The following is a 20,660-nucleotide window of genomic DNA, read 5'->3' as shown; positions in this document are numbered from 1 at the left end:
GGGGAACGCTGGGTGAGGGGAGGGTCAGCTTCAAGCCGAACTTTGTGCATCCTCTAGCGGAGCTGTATCTTCCCTGGGCCTCAGTAACCAGGATGGGATCTGCTGGCCTAATGCTATAGGTAGTGGCCCGACTTCCTGGGATAGGGTGGTGTTCTCTCCCCAGGGATAAGGATTTGGCCGGCAGATGGGGATCCTCCTTCTAACCCCCATAATCCAGGCCTGGAGGGTCAGATGGACCTCGGGAAGCAGGACAGTGCTCACCCCATAGCACCCTAGCCAGTTCCCGGCATCCTCCTGGACAGGCTCCCAGAGGCCCACAAAGGCCTTCAGACAAAGTTCTGGGCCAGGCTTTGCTTGTGCCCTGGGCCCGCAGCCGACTGGCTCTAGGTACTCCAAGTCCCTGGCACTCCTTATGGGGTTTTGTCCACTAGCCCTGGCCCAGTGCTGTCAGGGCCCTGTTTGCTGGGGGATGGGGGTAGGACAGGCAACTCTCAGAGGTTGAGCAGTCTCCCTTCTCCTTTTCCTCCTGCCCCTGACCTTGCTGTCCTCCCGGAGACCTTCCCACATCTCAGGCCTGCTCAGCTGTGTGGCCTTTCCCAACGTGTCCTTCTCTTGGCCGCAAGCCCAAATCTTTACCATCCTTAGGTCCTGCTTATATTCTCCCACTCATTTCTTCATTCATCCATTTGTTCAGCAAGTATGTATTGAGCTCCTACAATGCTCCAGGCCCTTGCTAGACGCTGGGGACCCAGCAGTAAAAAGACCCAGTTCTTGTCCTCTTTGGAGTTCCCAGTCCAGGGAGGTAGTAGGTAAGAGACTAGTAAAACTCATACTTAAAATTTGATCTCATTTTGTGATAACTGGGGTGAAGCAGAGAAGTGGCCTGTTCCCGGCAGCTCTACGTACCTATAGATAGATAGAAGAGGGGCTCTTTCCTCTGGGAAATCATCCAATAGGCTGTGAGCTGTCGAAGGAGGGACTTTGTCTGGGCCCTGCCCACCCCCCCGCCCATGGCCTGGCACAGGGATACAGCAGTTGCTCAGTAAATGTTTGTTGAACAAATGGATGAGCCATCATCCTCATGGCCACAGGACGGCCAGTGAGAATAGCTTTTCCTCCCCACACTCCCTCTCAGCTAACAGAGGAGTCATAGGTGATGCGGGGGATTATACAGAGAAGACCCTGAGGTCCCAGGGATTCCATCCTAGGCCTCTGTGGCTTCCTGCCTGCTCCTCGCCACACAGCTTCCCTACCTTGGGCTCTGTCAGAGTCCTATGGCTCATGCATGGCTTTGTCCCTGATCTCTCATCCATCCATTCTTTGGCTTTATCACCCTTTGAGTGCCTACTGTATGCTGGCCCTGGGCTCTGGAGGAAGTGGGGATCCAGAGAAGAGTGGGAAGGGTCCTTGCCCTCATGGACTATCCAGACAGGAATGGCAGAGTGTGATGTGTGCTGTGATCGGGGAAGGTGGTGGTGCTCTGTGTGCTGGGACAGGGTGTGCCCAGTCTGGGGGCGCCCAGTCTGGGGGCACATCCTCAGGGAGGCCTCCTCTGGCCACCTGGCTGAAGGCGCTCCCACTCTTCTAACTAGGGGCCGTCACATCCCCGTTTTTGTTTTCAGAGTACACTTTAGTATCTGTAGTTATTTCCTTTCTTTATCTGCTGGTGTGTTCATTATCTGAGCACTTTACCGAGTGCCTGCTATGGGCCAGGCAATGTTCTAGGCCCTGGGTGGACAGAAGTGAAAGAACAAATTTCCAGCTCTCCTGGAGCTTATGGTCTAGTGATGATAGGGGTGGTAGGAAGACAGACAATAACCAGAATAAGCAAGTAGGCATGCAGGATATAAAGATGTCTTCTGGAGGAAAAGCAAGCCGGCCAAGGGGAGACTCGTAGTATTTTAGGCAGAGAGCTGAAGGGGGTGAGGGCTAAGCCATGCAGCCACCTGGGGGAGGACTTTCAGGCAGAGGGCATAGTGAGTGCAAAGGCCCTGAGGTGGGAATGTGCCTGATGTGTTAGAGGATCAGTGAGGAGGGCCCTGTGGCTGGAGAGGAGGGAGGTCAGACGGGTGGCGGGGCCCACATCATGTAGGAACTTACAGCCATTGTAAGGCTTTGCTTTAACTCTCAGTGACATGAGAGCCGTTTGAAGATTTTGAGCAGAGGAGTGACATGATGTGGCTGACATTGAACAGGATCTCTTTGGCTGCCGTGTTGGGAATGTTGGTAGCGGGGCTCGGGGCAAGCAGGGGGACCAGTGAGGGGGCGATGGCGGCTGCAGCCAGGTGGTAGCAGTGGAGCTGATGGGCAGTGGCCAATTGGAGACCTGTTTTGAAAGTAGATCCCATAGGGTGTGTTGAGGGCTTGCATGTGGGGTGTGGGAGGCAAGGACGGTGCCTGAGTTTCAGCCTGAGCTGATGGGAGGAAGGTGGTAGCATCTGCAAAGAGGTCACTTTTGGTTGGGATGAACTGGAGCTGCTCTTTGCATATCCTTGTGGAGACCTTAGGTCAGGTGTTGGGTATGACCTGAGAGGGACGAGGTTCGGGCTGGAGAATCACACAGGAAGATCCTTGGGGTTTAGATGGGCTTTGAGGCCAGATGGGATCACCATGGGAGAGGGAGCTGGAAAAGAAGACAGAGGACTGACACCTGGGGCCTTCGGTACTTGTTGGCCAGGGAGTGGAGGAAGAATCAGCAAAGGAGGGTGAAAAGGTACAGCCAGGGATATAGGAGGGCAGTAGGAGTCCTGGAAGTCAGCGGGAGGAACTGTTTCGAGGAGGAAGGCTGATCAAGTGTGGCAGATGCTGCCAATAAGTTAAGATGAGGTGTGAGAATTGACTTTTGGTTTTGACATCACAGTGGTCCCTAAGGACCAGGCCCCAGTAAGTCTATCTAATCCCTTTGTATAAAAAGGAGAAAGAGCCGGCTCCTCTAGGTGGACCCAGTGTACGGGCATGCAGAAGGGAGATACCTTGGTATAAAGGAAAAGGTGTCTCTCCCCAGCCCAATGTCGCCTTGTTCCAGGTACAGCATGGTGAGGGGACAGCAAGCTGGATTTTAGCTCCTTCCCCACCCCTTGTGTACCCCAGGTGCCTTTGTGCAGTGCCCAACCTGTATATCCATACTCATTAGCTGTGTTGGTGACCTTGATGAGCAGTGTCAGTGGAAGAAGTGTGGGTGAAGGGATGAGAGTCAGATGGGAGTGAGTTCAAGAGAGAATGGGAGAGAAATTGGAGAGCATGGATAACTTCTTCAAGGAGCTTTGCTGTGATGGGGGAAAAGAAATGGCATAATAGCTGGAGGGGGGCTGGAGGGTTGAGAGGAACTAGCGAGAGAAAGTGAGTGAAGAGAAGTCATCCTAGGCAGGGGACCAGCATAAGCAAAGTAAGGTTATTAGAAATGGTCAGGGTGTATGAGGGTGGGTGGGGTCCTAGGGCATCACATTTGAGGTGTGAGGTGTTGGGAGAGGACACTGGACAGGTGGGCTGGGGCCTTTATCTTGGGGGTGAAGGGGCAAGGGCAGGGTTGACGCATGGCTGGGCACATAGTAGGTGCTCACCGAGTACTCCAGGATTGGCTGGGGAATCCCTACACAGCCTCTCATCTCCTGGCCTCAGTCTACCAGCTAGAAGATGGGAGCATTGGGTGTTGCAGATGCTCTCTGGGCCAAGCTTCCTCTGGATCCATATGCTTTCCTCCAGGTGGTGGGTCTCAGGTCCTGGCCTCTTCTCCTCCCGGGATGGCCCACTCTGCTCAGGCTGAGGAAGAGGAGGAGGCCCTGCTTGGGTCTGGGCGGGCAGGAGGTCAGGTAGAGGTCTCACTGAGGCAGGGGCTGTGCTGGGCTAAGTGGGCTGGGAACTGGGCCCCATGCCCCTGTCCAGCCTCCAGCACCCGCCTTCCTGAAACTCACCTTCAGGTGGTGGGGAAAGGTGGGGGAGGAGGAGTGGGGAGAAGCTGCTGATCTTCTTTTCCCCTGGAGGGATGCTGAGGAATGTAGTGCATTTTGGCTGCCGGGTGGGGAGATGCCGACCCTGTACTCTTTCAGGAGGCAAAAGTAGCTACACGGAATAAGAACCATAACTCTGTCTCCTGTGTCCAGTGCACCACAGCACTCTCTCTCACAGGGGCCTTCCGTGGGCTTGCGACGGCCCTTCGAGCCCTTTGGGCTAGTTGCACTTCGCATGGTGCAGTGAGTTTCAGGGAGGGGATCTCCCGTGGTCGCACAGCCAGGAAGCAGAAGGGTTAGATTAGAGCCCAGGCCTCTGGCCCTGGCCAGCCCATGCCCAGTGCAACAGGCTCCCAGAGCTGCCAGCGATGGGGAGCAGACCCAGGCCAGGGACTAGGTTCTGTGCGCCAGATGAAGCAGGGAGATGGCTGTATCTCCCTCCCTGCCTCTATTCTTTCCTCCTGCGTATAGTTATCGCATTAGGTACTGACCACACATGGTGAACAAGAAAGACCTTGCCTTCAGGGGGCTCACAGTCCATCTAGGTGGACAGAGAGTGAATGATCTATCCCATGAGTAAGTCACTCATTACGGTTGGAATAACCACAGCCTGTTGAGTGCATCTGGGGGTCAGGTCTTGGGTGGGTGGGCACTGAGCATAACAGCTCCTTTCATCCCACCCCAGGCCCACAAGAGAGAGGTTATTACCATCCTTACTGGGTAGTTGAGGAAGTGGAGGCTCAGAAAGGTTGTCTGGCTGTGACTTGAGGTCATGGTTCCTGAGCATGGGGAATATGGAAGCAAAGCCTTGTCACCTCTCCTTCGCTCACGGCTCCTGTTGGTTGCCACCCATCCCTGCCTGCAGGTAGCAGAGGGCAGAAGGTTAGAGGGCAGGACCGCAGGGAAGCCGTGTTCCCTCTGTGCCCTCCAAGAAGATCCTGGGCACTTGCAGTAGAGTGGACCCCTTGTTTTTGGGCTCTGTGGCAATCTCCTTGGGTTTGATGGGCAGGAAAGCGGTGTGGCCCAAGTGCCCTCTCAACTACCCAGCTCTGTCCACAGGGTCAGACCTCCTGGGACCTTAAGCAAGTGGCCAGTGCTTTTGGGCCTCAGCTTTCTCATCTGTAAAATGGGTTGCAGGATTGTTCTGGGGGCTAAATATAACACATGGAAGGCATTTACTGTGTACTCTGGCACATGGTGGATGTACAGGTAATAACAGAAGTGTCTACCATGGTTGATAAAACCCCAGCTTCAGCTGTGGCCCAGCTTGAAGAGGGAGGAGACTAATCACAGCTCACACCCTGAATCTCCAATTACTCCATCCTGGACAGCTTAGACACCCTGAATAGGTCAGCAAATTCTCTCCCTTCTCTCACCCTCTGCTCTCTAAGAAGAGGGCCCCTAACTCTGTGTGTGTGTGTGTATGTGTGTATAGGTAGAAAGAAGGTCACAGAAAGCTTCTTGGAGGAAGGGGCGTTTAAGCAGGGATTTGAGGATTGAATAGGAGTTCATTGAGCACAGCAGGATCAAGGCCTGACCTGGCAGAGGGTGGAACGCCTGCAAAGATCTGGAGATGGGAAGGAGCCCAGGGCAGTGAACAGACCCTGGGGGCTGGAGTGGAAGGACAGTTGTGGAAAGTGGCCTTCGGTGGTAGGGCTGACTCTACCCTGATCTCCCTCTGTAGTGGAACTAGACCTGCTCTCCCTCCCCTGCTCCCCCCAGCTTCTGGTCTCTGTAGATCCCTACGGGTGGGGGCCCATTATTACCTGTGTGAGAGGTGGAATCTTGCCCTGTATGAGCCTCATGGCTAGGAAGTTCTTCTGGGTGTCTAGTCCAGATGCATTCTTGTCACCCTTCTTCTTCAGAGCTAGTGTCCTGAGTGGGGAAGGTCTTCGAGGTAGTGACCAGCATGGGGGGAACTGTGGGGCAGGTCCCCTGGGAGATGGTTTTTACAGCCCACAGCATCTGTATCTCTCTGCCTAGGTAGCCTTCCCCTGACCTGGCGCCGGGAGTCTGCATTCTTGACTGGATCCACCTTTCCCCTCTCCCTCCCTCAGTGTATCTCTCCTTTGTCTGATCTTCTATCCTGAGCCCCCCTTCTCACCCCATACCCCAGGTCTGTCTGTGCCTCTCTCTGTCTCTGTAGGTAGGTAGGTAGGTAGGGCAGGCTCAGTTTACTGATCTCTGAGATGGGCCACCATGTCCCGCATTCTGGGTGGGGTCTCTCTGGGCTTGTGTGTGGGGGGAGTAGAGTTAGTGGAGGAACAGACCTTTGGAGCAGGGCAAGGACCAGTTCCCTCCTTCACCTGGAGGAGGGCTGAGCTGAGCCTGAGGGCTCAGGGTCTGATGCTGAGGGTCCTGCCCCCCCCCCACCCCCAGCGGTGGCTGGGTCTGACCCGGGGTTAGAGGACAGCTGGGGCCGGCTGGAAGGGGGGGGGGTGGTGCGGAACCTCGCAGCGCTCCCCTCCCCCACTTTCTTAAAGGGCCGGGCGCAGGGCTGTGCGGGAAGGGGCTGGCCGCACCCTCCCTGGCCGGCTCAGGGCACACATTGGGGACCTGGGAGCGGAGGCGTGGCGGGCGGGCCGGCCAGAGTGGCCGCTGTCGCCTCCGGCTCCGCTCCCGCTAACCGCCCGCCTGCAGTCCCCCCGCCCTTCCCCGCCCTTCCTGCTCCTCCCTCCCTCCTTCTCTCCTTCCTTCCCTCCCTCCTGCCGTCCGTCCCCCCATCTCTGCTCAGCTTCTCCACAGCCTCGGCTCTGACACCTGAAGGGACTGGAGCGGGCGCGGGGAGTCCCGACAGGCGGCGGCGGAGCGGGACGGTCAGTCCAGCGGAGGCCTCCGCATGGCCCCGCCATGAGAGGCTGGACCCAGCGACTGGGACCAGGAGCGGTGAGTGGGGCCGCGGGGCCACCTCGTCCCCAGGGCCCTCGTTCCCTGGGACCCCGCCTCTCCCGAAGTCGGGTTGGGGGCCAGGAGGGGATGTTGGGGGTGGGGGAGGTAAGGCATGCTGGAGGGCGCCGCCCTCCGCCCTCCATGCCCGCTGGGGTCTGCTAACAAAGCTACATTTTGAGATCAATTCCGTGGCGGCTGGAGCATCCGAAGGATACGGTTGTCATGGAGATGGGGCCGTGAGAGGAAGCCCGGGGCTGGCCGGGTCTGGGCCAGGGAGTGGGGGCGCCACCAGAGAACCCCAGGCCAGCCTGCAGGGCCATTCAGGGCCAGCCGGCCGGATTGCCTTCTGGGCTCTGCCTCCGGATCCCCCCCTTTTGTATAATCTGAGGTACATGTGTGCATTGATGGGGTGCCAGTGGCAGCTTGGTGGCAGGGGACCCGGGGTGTTGGGTGGTTGCCGGGGCCTGAGCAGCTTTGAGGATTTATTTCTGTTTCCAGTTTCCTAACTTTGACAGCCTGGCTTGGCGGCCAGGCCTTCCGCGCTCTGGACTCTGCTGCTGGAACAGGGGCTTGCATGGGGGCGTGGCAGGCAGCGGGCAAGGCTGAGAAGGCACATAATGGCCGTGGCAGCCGCAGGGAGGGAGGGGTCCTTAGAGCCCGCTGCTGGGGCTGGGGTGGGGCAGGGAATCCAGATGTGGGGACCACCCTGCCCAGCTGGCCCCCTCCTAAGAGGAGGTATTCTGACTGTTGCTGTCCCTGGAGGATCTGGGGACTCCCTGAATCAGAACAGGGGACATTGTCTCCACACAGGCCCGGGGGGGGGGGGGGGCACTGCCCCAGCCTACCCCTTTGTCTTGGGCCGTCTTGGGGGGGACCCTGGAAGGAAACTAGGGACAGAAGCACTAGCCACAATGGAAGTGGGTCTGAAATTCCTGGCAGGCTCAGGAGAAGCCAAGCTGAGCTTGATGGGTGGGTGAATGGGGAGCAGGGAGAGGGCTCAGGGTTTGGCCAGGGCAGATGGGCAGCCTGGGTCCAAGAAGAGGCATTTGAACTTTCTTAGGTTCCCTAGCTCCTTCTTCCAGACCCTGGAAGCAAGAGCTACTTAATGGGGGGGTATTCAGGCAGCTTGAGGGAGAGTGGGTACGAGGCATTACGACTACCTCCAAGCCCACCCCCTATCCTGGGGCAAATACAGTCATTCTCCACCCTCTTCCCTGGAAGGTTAGGAGCCCTACCTCCCAGGGAAGCTACAAGTTCTGTGACCTGGGATCTCTGAATCAGTAAAATGGGCCAGCTGGCCTCCCCTACTCACCTCCTATCTCTGGAGGAGAGGCCTGCCCACCCAAGAGCCCCCTTTCCCCAGTGTATAGGGAAATATATTGACAGCACTGAGAGGGAGGGGCTCCGAGAGGGGGACATTACGTTGCCGAGCTTCCGTGCATGGAGCACTCCCGCTGGCTGAGTACTCTCATACAGCCACCTTTAGAGGGACATACTACCAGTATTCCCATTTTGTGGAGGTGGATACTGAAGCTCAGGATTTGTACCTGGGCAGAACTGTCTGCTGCTTGGACCTGTGTCCCCAATCTCATTCTCTTCTTCCCAGAGATGCAATTTAGAAGGGAGGTGACTATGTGCATTTCCATGTGGAGCATGGGAGTGGCCTTGGGGGAAACTGAGGCACTAAGCGAGGGTCTTCTAGAGAAGAAGTCCCATTCAGGACATTTGCCTGCAGGAAAATGACACGGCCGCCCGTGACAGAAGATGTTCTAGACATCCTTTGCCAGATGGTCTTTTCCAGGAAAATCTGTTTTGAGCGGCATCTTCTGTCTGGGGCTCCATATTTAGCCTGGCTCCTCACACAGGAGGATACACTTAGACTGTCGCCCCTTGAGGGGTGTTTGGGGGGAGTGGTGAGCCTGGGCCGGTCCTGGCTTCTTGCCACAGCTCAGGCAGAGGTGGGGCAGGGCTGCCTTGCTGGTCTCCCTGGGACCCAGCTGTTTCCTGCAGGGCCCTTGTCCTTCTAAGTGGGTTTGCTCACAGGTAAGTCTTCCTAGGGATCTGATCCTTTTTAGGTGGTGAGCCACTCCAGGGCTGTGCTGGCCCCGACTGACTCTAGCATCCAGCCGTGGCCTGCTGGAGTGCAGGGCTGCCTCTCTGACTCATGCCCAGGCAAGTGGGGCCTTGAGCTCCCCTCTTTGGAGTGTGTCCCTCCACTCCTTTCCTGCCCGCCTGACTTTTTGTCTCGTCACACCTGGCAGTACAATGAACACCCACCTATATACCCTTCACCTGGAGACCTAGATTTGCCAACTGTTGACATTTTACCCACATTTGTGTTTCTCTCCCTGAACCTTTTGGAAGTAAGTTGTAGACATCATAACATTTCACCTCTGAGTAATTCAGCATGAATTTCCTGAGACAGGGACGTTTTTCTACGTGATGACTATATATTGTCATACTCAAGAAGTTTAACAATGACGCAGTTTAACCTAGTATGTAATCCATATTCAAATTTCTCTCGTTGTACCAGTAATATCCTTTATAGCTGTTGTAAAAATAAGTTTTGATCAAGAATCACACATCGCATTTAGTTACTTCTCCTTTAATCTGGAACAATCGCCCTGCCCCGCCCCCCTTTTTTAAGTCTTTTATAACATTGTCAATTTTAAAGAGCCCCAGTCACTCTTCCTGTAGAATGTCCCACATTCTGAATTTGTCTTGTTTGCTCATGAGTAGATCCACCTTAAACATTTTTTGGCAGGAATATCCCATAGGTGATGTTTGCCTCCTTCTCAGTGCTTCTCATCGGGAGGCAGATGTCCTCAGCTTGTCCTGTAATAGGTGGTCAGTGAAGTGAGGCCACTTGGCTAAGGAATCCCTTTGTTTCATTCCATTCCTCTCTCCTTCCGCTTCCAGAAGCTTCATCCACTTGGTCATCCACGCACCAGGTCAGCAAAACTGACTGAACCCCTACTTCAGACCACATACTGGAGAAGGGTGATTCAGCAGACCCTGATGAGGTCTTCCGGGAACTCCCAACCTCAGGGGTGGTGTGGGGGTGAGCCACAACTGGGGGCAGGAAGTAGTGAGGGAGAGGGAATGGAGGGGGCCAAGGCAGGAAGGAAGGGGGCGGGGCCTGGAATGTGGGATGATGAGCTGGCCCTTTCTCTGAAGACCCTGGGAGCCACCAAGGGCTTTAGAGAGGAGAGTAATGGGACAGGTGTGTGTGAGGAGGATGGAGGGGGACTGGCAGGGCCAGTGTGGTGGACAGGGACCAGTCCGGCTGCCATGATGTGGCCCAGTACGAGAAGTAGGGCACTGGATTCGGGGCTGCTGCGTATGGCACGCAGAGGGAATGCACGGTGGGAACAGAGTCGGTGGTGTGGTGGCCCTGCTAGGACCCAGATGTGGCAGGTGGGAGGTGGAGTGGAGGATAAGGAGAGATTGAGGAGGCCGAACGGATAGGCACTGGCGTCTGACTAGAGGTGGGGAGAGCTGTCTTGGATGGCCTGGGAAGGGTGATGGAGGATGCAGTTTTGAATGTGTGGGGTCCACGTTACTTTCCAGGTTAGAGGAATGGTGCATGAGAAGCTCATTTCTCAGGTTTTGGTGGCCACCTGTGGCCGCCCTCTCAGAAGCTCATTTCGGGATGAGGGCAGAGGGAAGGCCACTCATGACTCACAGCAGGGGACAGGTGGGGGGCTCTCAGGCCCCAGCAGGGGAAGGAGTTTCAGCGTGGGCCCAGGGGCCACTATAAAACTCAGGATAATCCCTCCTGTGCAGACCCCCAACTCCCTTACCTCATTTGCTTCTTCATACTTTCTTGGTGAAACCCCAGCCCTGGTTAAATCCAACGTCCAGCCCGCTCCACATCTGCACCTGTGCAGCTGAGCGGGGCTGAGAAAAACCACTACCCTGACTGGTCTCACTTGAAGTACAAAACTGTGAGCTTCAGGAGAGTCCTTAGTGCTGTCCCACATTCCCACCATGGGTCCTGAGTCCATCTCCTCTCTTCCTACCTGCCGACTATTTCACACTTTGTCTTCTACCCTCCATCCTTGCCCCTCTTTCCCCATCCTCCCTCTCAGCTGGTGATACTGCTTCCTACTTCTTTGAGAAAATAGAAGCAATCAAGACTTTCTCAGACTCGCAGTGCTGCATTCACCCATCTACCGCACCTGCACCCCCGGCTCTGCCTTCCTCCTGTCGCTGGGGGTGAGGCGTTCCTGTCCCTGGTTAAGGCTACCCCTCCCCTTGTGTGCTAGATCCTATCCCCTGTGCCTGCTCGAGGGCATCGCTGAAGCCAGGGCCCCCTCCTGCATAAGTTCTTCCTGTACTGGATCCTTCCACCAGCAGATACTTGCTCTTGTCTCTCCTGTCTTACAAGATGGCTCTCTTGTGTTCTCCGTCCAGCTGCCACAGCATCTCTGCTCTCCTTCGTAGCAAAGCTCCCCAGAAGGGTTGTCGGGACTCATTATCTCCTGGTCTTCTCCTCCCACTCTCTCTCTCTCTCTCTCTCTCTCTCTCTCTCGCCTCCACTCCAACTGGGCTTTCACCTCCTTCCACCAACTGTTCTTTTCAAGGTCACCACTGACCTCCATATTGCTACCCTCAGTGGCCAAGCCTCAGTCCTCATCTGAAGCATCTGACACATTCAGTTTCTCCCAATTCTTGAAATATTCTCTTTCACTTCCAGCACATCCATTCTTGTTTGCCTCTGGCCTCGTGGTTGATCCTACACAGTGTCCTTCTGCTCACCCCCCCCCCCCCCCCCCCCCCCCCCGACACTCCAGTGTCACAGGACCCAGCCCCTGCATGGCTGGTCTTCCTCATCTACATCCACTCCTGTGCTGATCTCATCAGGTCCTGTGGCTTTAAGTACACCTACCTACGTGTTGCCAGTTCCCACATTTATATCCCCACTTTTGAGCTCTCTTCTGAGCTCCAGTAGTTCTTTTAGCATCTCAGCTGCCATGTCTACTAGACCCTTCAAACTCAACTTGTCCAAAGTGGAGCTCCCGATCTTCCTCCCCAGACCAGCTCCACCCAGTCTTTCCCATCTCAGGAATGGCAGTTCCACCCTGCCCAAATGCTGTTGTCATTCCTGACTCCTCTCTTTCTCTCCTGCCCCATGTACTGTCCATCAAGGGGTGAGGCTGTTTACCAGGCACCACATCTTCTGGCAGTGGGCTATGGCTGAATAGGAGGGACTCTCAATGATGGGCACGGGCGGCAATAGTGGAATGGCCCACTACAGCCCATTTCACACCTGCTGGCTTCATGCACATGCTGCTTCCTTCATCCAGCCTCAAGGAGACCACAACCTTTGTCACACCCTGTGCTGAAATCCTAAAGCAGAGACAGGAGCAGGCGGGAGAAGTGGGGGAGAGGGGGTATTCCGCAGGGGTGGGGTCAAGTGGGGCAACAACATCAAGAGGTTGGGGAGGAGTGGGGGAAAAGTCAGAGGGGAAGATGCAGAGAAGTAGAGAGGTTTTGGGGAGTGGTGGACAGACAGAATGTGAGGATCTAGGGAGTAGGGGATAAGTAAAACTTGGGCAGAGAGAAGGGACGATGAAGTTTCTTGGTTCATCTCTCTTGGCTGTTGAGCCAGACTTGGAGACAGCAGCTGCTCAGAGATGGAGGCCCTGAGATCTGCCCTCAGTCAGGCGTATCAGCTGAGGCAGGGCTGACTGGGAGGACTTGTGCTTGCTCAGTCCATTATAGCCCTTGGTGTTGAACTCTCAGTCTGCAGGCTCATGGGTCAAATGGGGCTCAAGAAGCAGAGTGAGTCCCAGGTACCCTATGAAGCTCCAGGAAGACAGAGCAATGCCAGTCACTTAGCCAGAACAGCCAAGTCCCACGTGGTCCCAGATAACGGAGGGCTCACCCTGTATGGAAGTCAGCTGGGGGTAGAGTCCCCAGCTACAAAGCTAACTTGGGATTTGACAGCAGACGTGAGTTTCATCAGGGTTGAGGGCCCTCCAAACCAGCATGCCGATGTATGCAGATGCTAAGCAAAGGAGGGTGCCAAGTGGCTGGGGGGTGGGGAGAGAAGCACATGGGGAGATGTTAAGGAATGACCTTTGCAGAGTTGGGCCCAGGGGCGCTTGAAAGTCCCAGCAGGCTGAGGGGTACATGCAGATAAGATGCAAATGTGCACCCTGCCCTGGGGACCACTGCCTGCCCAACCATGAGAAAGAGAAGGCCATCCAGATGCCCACAACCCAAGGCAAAGCTGGTTCCCCAAAGGCCAAACTGAGTGGAAGAAAGCAGGGTGATGCTGGGCTCCTTAATAACCCCTGGCTGGCACCACCTGAAGGGCTTGGGGCACCTTTTCAGGGAAGCCTGTGGCCCTGGCCTTGCCCTGTACCTAGGGTTGCTCTTTTGCCTTGAGATGGAAACGAGGAGGGAGCCTGGCCTGGGGTGGGAGTGTTGGACTGTAGGGTCCTCACCTGCCTCAGGAAAGGGTGGGGCACTCTCTCTGGCCCACTTCCTGGGCCCTGAGGGAGCCATTCTCCTGCCTCCATCCTCAGGCTGGGCCCCTGAAGCCCTTGCCTCAGAAGCCACTTGACAGGCTGCCAGGGACCAATGTCTGCAGGGCCCACTGAACGTCTTGTGCTGCTCTCTGCGCATTCCATCCCCAGTGGGGGCAGCCAGCCCTTTCCTCTGCAGGCCTGAGAGAGGGTTCTGGGAAGCAGCGCTTGTGCCCGGCTCTGAGCTGAGCGCTGCACCCACACCATCTCCTTCAGTCCTCCCTGCAGCCCCACAAGGCCGATGCTCTTAGCACCCCGCATTTTACAGAGGACGGCCCTGAAGCTCTGAGAGGTGAGCTGCTTTCCTGAGCTCACACAGCCCGTGGGTAGTGGAGCTGGGGTTCGAAGGCAGGTCTTTCTGACCATACAGTCAGGGCACTGACCCACTGTCCTGGACTCCCAGTCTGAGGCCCTTGTCGCTGGATGAGGTGCTCCAAGTTGGGCAGACCCAGTAGGTTTGGAGGGATTAGGGTCACCTTGAGGAATGGAAGGGGGGAGGTTCCCAAGGCTCACCCCTTCCCATTATCCTGGTTACTCCTCCTGCCCCAAGCAGTTGGGACGTTGAAGAGGCATGTGACCAGGCTGGTCTGTGCCTGGAGATAGTGCTTAGAGCTCTGACCTCCAGACTCCTTGGCTGACAGAGGCTTGGGGGGAAGCATGGTGAGCACAGGGGACCAGGGCCTCCACTGAGGGGTCTGCCTGTGAACTTCCTGCTGTCAGTGGCCCAGCCCTTTCCTGGGGGAGTCCTGGAGCTTAACCTGGACCCCGTGAATGGCATGGGGCACAACTGGCCAAAGTCTGTTCTGAGCACTTACAACATGCCAGCTCTTTTCACTGATCATCTTACTTAACTCTTCGTGTGTGTATGTGACAATCCCAGCCCATGTGCAAAAATCTAGGTGAGCTAGGGAGTCCATGTAGTAGGAGTTTGGGGAAGGGCAGTGGGACTAATGGGGGTGTCCAGAGTGGGCTCCCAAGGGGCTGGGAATAGCTCTGACAATGGAAGACTTCCAGCATTTTCTTTGTCTTGCTAGTAGCCCTTATGGAACTCACTGTGAGTGTCCAGTGTCAGAGGTAGGTCTTTGAAGACTGTCCCATTTGTGGAGTTCATGCCCAAGGCATATGGATGGGCTTCAGGGGTCCTCGAGCCTCTCAAAAATACTCAAAATGTTGCGCACATATGTGAGAGTCTGGGTGGGATCCGCAGTGCCATCAAATGCTCAAAGTCCAAGACTTGAAAATGGTTCGGAATCTCTGATGTATATGGGAAAATGAGGCCAGAGAGGGGTTTCATTTACCCAAACTCCACTAGCACATTGGAGGCAAAACCCACGTCTCAGATTTGCCACTATAATGACATTCCAGAATGATTTTCTCTGATCCCACTCCCCTCTACATATAGCCTGCCTGGCCTCTAAGTACCCTTGGACATCCCACGGGCTCTTAGATTTTGCCTGTTCTGGGTAGTACTCAGCACGATGGGTTCCCCACCTCAGCTCTGCCTCCTGTGTCCCCATCTCTACCAAGTGGGCCTGTATTCCCCATCTCCTCCCAAACCCACCCAGCCACCTGAGGCTACTGGGTGCTGCTGTGGTCAATGTGGGTGCCTATCTTCCCCAACCCCCACCCTAACCTGAAGCAATGAGTTGTCCCTTTTCTGCTCCTGGCTTCTCCCAAAGCAGAATGATTTTAATCCGAGCTGCCCAGTGATGTTGGTCTAGCTGGCCTGAACCTTGCCCTTAGGCCTGTAGGCTCCTCATCTCTATCCTATCACCCAGGGGGACTGCCTCATGAGTGGCTGCCCAGCTCCCTTCATGTGTGTTTGTGTGTGTGTGCATGTATGTTTGTGCCCCAAAATGCCTGCACCCTATGCTTGCTCACAGACATGAACACAGGCCTCAGTACCCATGCATTCTCCCCTCTATCTTATAGAGCATGTCGGGTCCTGGAACCTCTTTGCTGGGCCCCCTTCTCCAGACCTTCCCTTGGGCTTCCCACAGTCCCTGACTTGGATCTCTACATGGAAGTGACCATACAAGGTATTCCTATGACAGTCCAACATCATTCCAAGCAGAATGCCTTGCCACTTTCCAGCTTTGTGACCCTAAGCATGTTCCTCAACGTCTCTTAGCCCCTGCTTACAACAGTGATGATGATAATCTCCAGGTTATTCATTCATCAAATATTTAAAACAGTGCCTGCTGTTTGCCAGGCTTGGTGCTAGGCTCTGGGGGAGACAGTGAATGTGACATAGTCCCCACCCTCCTGAACTTACATCCTACTGAGGGAGATGGGCAGGAAATAAGGAAGCAAATAGAAAAAGGAGTTTCGGTTCTGCTAAGTGATGCTTAGCAGACCTGATGCTCGGTGGAGTAGTGTGAGAGTGCAGGGTGGTGAGAGAGGGCCTCTCTGAGGAGACAGCACTGGAGTTGAGCCCTAAGTGACAGGAGGGGCAGTCACTTAGAGATCTAGGGAAAGAGCATTCTAGGCCAAGGGTACAGCTGGTGCAAAGGCCCTGAGGTGGGAATGAGCTCAGGGAGCAGAAAGAAGGCCAGTGTGGCTGATGGGGTGGGGGCCGGGGAGAGGGCAGTGAACCAGCTTAGACAGGCTTTTTTAGGCCATGCTAAGGAGAATAAATTCTAATCGAAGGGCAGTGAGAGACATTGGAGGGCTATGAGTGAGAGAAGGATATAATGTGATTTATGTTTTCACTGTTCATTCCAGCTGCCATGGGGAGAGTGAGGAGGGGGACAGGGTTGTCTTAGGCACAGCTGAGACCCAGAAAGTGGCTAGTTTGGCATTTAGCCCTGGCCCTGCCAGTGTTCCATTATCATCCCGGGTCCACCTTAGTTGGAGCTGAAAAAGAAGTCACTGAGCCCAGGGTCATCTCAAGGGCAATGGGTAGCAGGAGCCCCTGCTTGGAGCAGGGCCTGGTTTATGCTGAGAGAGAATGCAGGGGATCTAGCCACTGCCAGCCTGTCATTTGTAGGCTTCTGCTTGGGATCAGTGCCCTGTGGCCCAGCTGTACTTCCTCCCTTGCTCTTGCCAGCAGGGTTGGAGGGGGCAGGGTCACTGCTTCGGGCAGAGTCTCCTGGTTGAAGATTTGAGCCCTTGATCTTGTGGGAGGATCTGACGGAGGGCCTGGGAAACTGGGGGCTCATCCTGCACCTCCAGCTCATCCAGGTGCAGAAGGAAGTTATTCCTGAGTTCTAGAGCCAGCTGCTCAGCTGTGTGACCTGGGGCATAGCCTTTCCTGGTTCTGTGCCTCAGTCTTTCCATTTGTCAAATGTAGTGGTGGAAAGAGTGGATCATAGCTGCCTTTTCCCTTGATCTCTATAGGAGTTTGTTCTTCCTTGGATTTCTGCTTTCTTTGCATTCATGACCTTAAGCTCTCCTACCAGCCTTGGGGAAGGAGAGCAGAGGTGATGCTCCCATTCTACAGATGGGTTCATAAAGGCCAGTGATGCATCTCAGGCACATGATGGTTCAGAGTGAAGGCTCGGGGTATTGTTTCGCACCTCTGACCTGAAGCCCCCCTTTATGCACCCTTCTCTTGGGCTCAGAAAGAGAGGGGGTGTCCTGGCTCAGCTATTTCTGGGCTCAGCTGGCCCTCAGCCCAGGCAGGGACTCTGGGCCCCCCGCCCAGAGTGGAGCTCAATGCTGCCCCTTGTCTGCCCACCCCCAGAAACTGAGGAAACGGCCCAGTGCCCGGTGTTGGCAGAACCTCTATCCCACTCCCAGCTGCAGGAGGACAAGGCAGGGCAGGTAGGGCTGGAGCCAGCCCAAGGCAGCTGCTGGACATTGTGGGGGTGAGGTAGGGGCCTCCCAAGATGTCCTTGATTTGTTCATAACCTTGGCTTTGGGGTTGGTGTAGCATGAGCATAAGGGGAAATCACTTATGCTTTCAAGTCTCAGGCTTCACTGAGACCTCAGACAGAGCCCTTGCCAACGGGGAGGCACTTGGTCCTGCTGGGCTCAACCTCCATGTGTGGTGTGGGAGCTTGAGGCACCCTGATGGAATTGGGTTGAAGCCCTGTGCCCCAGATCCAATGGGCATCCAGGCCCCTGGACTAGAAAGCAGGCCAGAGGGCTAGAATGCAGGCAGCAAGCCAAAAGTCCCCACTCTCCCTCCTCTTTCCTTTAGAAATCCTCCCCCCCACAAAGTCTCAGTTGAGGAGATGACCTCCTGTTCTCCCCGCTCTGAGTACACAACCGGAGGGAACAGATTGAAATAGCAACTGCAGCATCAGGGATTTAGGGCAGACCAGAAAGAAACCCTCACTTAGGGCCGAGCCCCTTGGGGTCCCTGGTGTCCTAGGATCAGGGCCCAGATAGTCTACTGCCTGGATTCTTCAGAGTTTTTTTGAATCTGTAGATGTTCTTTTTTTGTTGTTTCATTTTCTTTTCTTTTGTTTGTTTTGTTTTGTTTGAAGTAAAATCTTACACTCGTGCACTCTTCAAAACTCTAGGAGAAATGCTCAGGGTGGGTGGGCTGAGGCCCCAGATCCCTGTCTACCCTGCCCTCTTTTCTCCATGTGTGAAAACCGAGGGTTAAGTGAATCTTAAGTGGTCCTGTAGTGGCAGATCTCCCCTCCAGGGCCTGGAAGTCCCCAGAGAAGTAGACTGACCTTCCTATCCAGGCTCATCTTCTTTAAGGGGAAAGTTCCTCTTGGAGTCTAACTCATTGTTTACTAAACTCTTTAAAAACAATAACAGAGTGCTGTATCTGACCCCTATAGATTCTAGTTTAGGAGGTTTGGGGGAAGGCCTCATAATCTGTATTTTAACAAGTCCCTCAGGTGACACTTCAGACCAGGCAAGTAAAAGAAGGATGGTCCTCACTTAAATTCTTATTGCTGTACTTGCAACTTATTCTGCTACAGCCCAGAAGGCTGACCGGTCCCTCTCCTCCAGACTCTCCTGAACCCTCAGGACCCTTTCTCCAGAAGAGCCTGGGGGTATTGGAGGAAGCTGAGGCCCGAAGAAGGAAGGAAGGAAGTTTTTTGGAGGGGCTGGTCTGTATCCCTGATAACAAAGGTCATGGGTAGGGTGGGGTGATGCAGAAATAGCTTACACTAGGTGGGGCCAGGGGCAGAGACAGGGTTGAGGGGGAGCCAGAACGCATCCCATTGCATCTGCCCTCTCATCTGGGCAGGAAACCTCTGGGAAATGTGGGCTGGTTTTGATCAGCTTTAAAAGGGGGAAGGGATGGAGATGGCAGGTGAAATGCGTCTCCTCATTTTAAGAGGAGGTACAGACCCAAAGCAGGGTGGAGGGGAGTGGGGCTGGCCTGGCTGGGGCAGTAAGGAGGCCCAACCTGGATCGACAGGTGGTCACACAGTGAGTCGGGCAGAGCAGGGCCCAGCTCCCCTTCCGGTGCTCTCCCCAGAATGCTCCATGGCATCCCTCCTCAAGGCTGCGTAAGCTCTGGGGGCCCCGGTGTGGAGGGGAACCCCGGGCCCACTCCTCCTTTCTCCTTGCACAGCCAGGGCGCTGGGCTCCTGGCGGGGAAGTCAGGCTGGCTATAGGCGAGGGTCCTGGGTGGCGCCTCACCCGCCCAGCACCCTGGACAGCGCCTCACGCTGTGCCTGGGGATGGCCGCCGCGGGGCCTCAGGTTGGTTTCTCTGGGTTGGCGTCTGGTTCTGACGAAGCTGTATTTCTGTTGACTTCTTTGCCTCCTCTCTTAAATCTCCCTATAAAGGCAGCCCCAGCTCAGCTCCCTCCATTCACCCACAGATACACTCTTTTCTGGCTTCTGGAGTTAGGGTGAGAACATGGAAAGAAACAAGGGGACTGGCTGCTGTCAGCCTGGAGTTTTGTCTGCCTCACACACCAGCAGGAAAGGGATGGGGTTTGGAGAAGTCCTGGACCCTTCCCTAGCTCCTCCCAACCTGGATCTTTCTCACAGGGCTTTGGTGGATTCTGCAGGGCACAACAGAGACACGTAAGAGGTAACAGGGAAGGCAGGACTGGGGCACACAGGGTGAATGCGGGTCAGGGAGAGGTGAGTGGGGCTGGCCTGAGCGGGGCTACTGCCTGAGGACACCACAGCCCAAACCCATATTCCAGCCAGGAGGTCCTGAGATCATCTCCGCCATCCTCCTGTCCCTAGGCAGGCTGCCTGGTGCTGGTTCTGCTGGGCTTTAGACCCCTCCGCACCTGCCCTGTCTGACTCACCTCTTCATCTCTTCATTCGCTTCCAGATCTAGGCGAGTCCCAGGAGCAGTCAGCACAGGGAGGAAGTAGCGGCTACCATGGATGAGGATAAGCTTCCATCTGTACTACCTGGGGAAGGTGGTGCCGCCTGGGACCCCAGCTTGGAGCCTGAGGAAGAACCTGGGGTCCAGAATGGAATGGCACACAGTCAGGACCTGAACAGTAGCGACAACAGCCCAGGGCACGAGATGAGGGGCACTCTGGTGGACACTGAGGAGTCCACACAGGGCCCGGACATGGCCCTCCATGGCCTCAGCCTTGGCCTTTCCTTCACCAATGGCCTAGTCCTGGGGCTAGATTCAAATATTCTAGAAGATTCTGCAGAGTCCAGGCCCTGGAGGGCTGGTGGGCTGGCAGAGGGGAACAATGCTTCCAGGAATCTCTGTCTGGACACTGAGGACCCTCAGCTGGGGTAAGTGGGTGCCTTGGGTTGGGGCTCACTACATTGGCTGCTCCAGTGTTATGTGGCCTGGGTCTAGCTACTTAGCCTCTCTGGTTCTTGTTTTTCTCCTCCATAAAATGGGAATTTCATATTCCTGTTTTGTCCAGCTTCTGGGTGTTTTGGAAGGATAGAGCCGTTAGATTTCAAAGGCCAGCAGGCCTGTTGTGCCTCCCACCCCCAAAGCCCTCCAAACCATCATGGGCTGTATCCGTGTGGGTTTAGAGGACCACACACCCTCCAACCCAGGCTGGGCAGTAGAGTTCCAAAATGCTTTGATGTGGAAGGTCATCTGGTCCATCCCTCTGTTTCCCGGAGATGAAGATCTCCCAATTCTGTAACTGACCTCAGAAGAGTAGGCTTTGTGGATTAATCCCTGCCAGCTACCTCTCACTTGAGTACCCTCTGGAGGTTCTACCAGGAATCTCACTTCAGTCCTACTTACTGGAGTTACAGCCCCATTTCTATTATCGTCAGCAGGAGATGGAGAGACCTGCATGTCTTGGAGGTGCTAGTTGGATGAGGAGGAGGGGATGGGACAGGGGAATGTCTAGAAGACCTCAGGGTGGGCTGAGAAAGAAAGTGTATAGAAGTCTTAGTGTGCACAGCTGTGGGTCCTGGCCTGGACAAGC

General features: G+C 55.3%; 1 protein-coding gene across 4 annotated transcripts in view; it reads left to right on the top strand.

Annotated features, from left to right (window-relative positions):
• PSD2 (pleckstrin and Sec7 domain containing 2) overlaps positions 1-20,660 on the top strand; it is a 54,525-nt gene that overhangs the window by 709 nt on the left and 33,156 nt on the right. Inside the window, exons 1-3 of one of the 4 annotated variants that reach the window (XM_032425212.1) lie at positions 6,611-6,833; positions 15,305-15,411; positions 19,577-20,001. In XM_032425212.1, the coding sequence (XP_032281103.1) occupies positions 19,628-20,001 (374 nt within the window). In that variant the 5' untranslated portion in view covers positions 6,611-6,833; positions 15,305-15,411; positions 19,577-19,627. Of the gene's footprint in view, positions 1-6,609; positions 6,834-15,304; positions 15,412-19,576; positions 20,002-20,660 lie in introns of those variants that run through there. The other 3 variants (XM_032425211.1, XM_032425214.1, XM_032425213.1) reach the window with 3 other exon arrangements.

Source organism: Phoca vitulina, unplaced genomic scaffold (genome assembly GCF_004348235.1).
Source record: "Phoca vitulina isolate PV1807 unplaced genomic scaffold, GSC_HSeal_1.0 scaffold32, whole genome shotgun sequence".
Lineage (NCBI taxonomy): Eukaryota > Metazoa > Chordata > Mammalia > Carnivora > Phocidae > Phoca > Phoca vitulina.
This window is presented reverse-complemented; position numbering and strand designations above follow the sequence as displayed.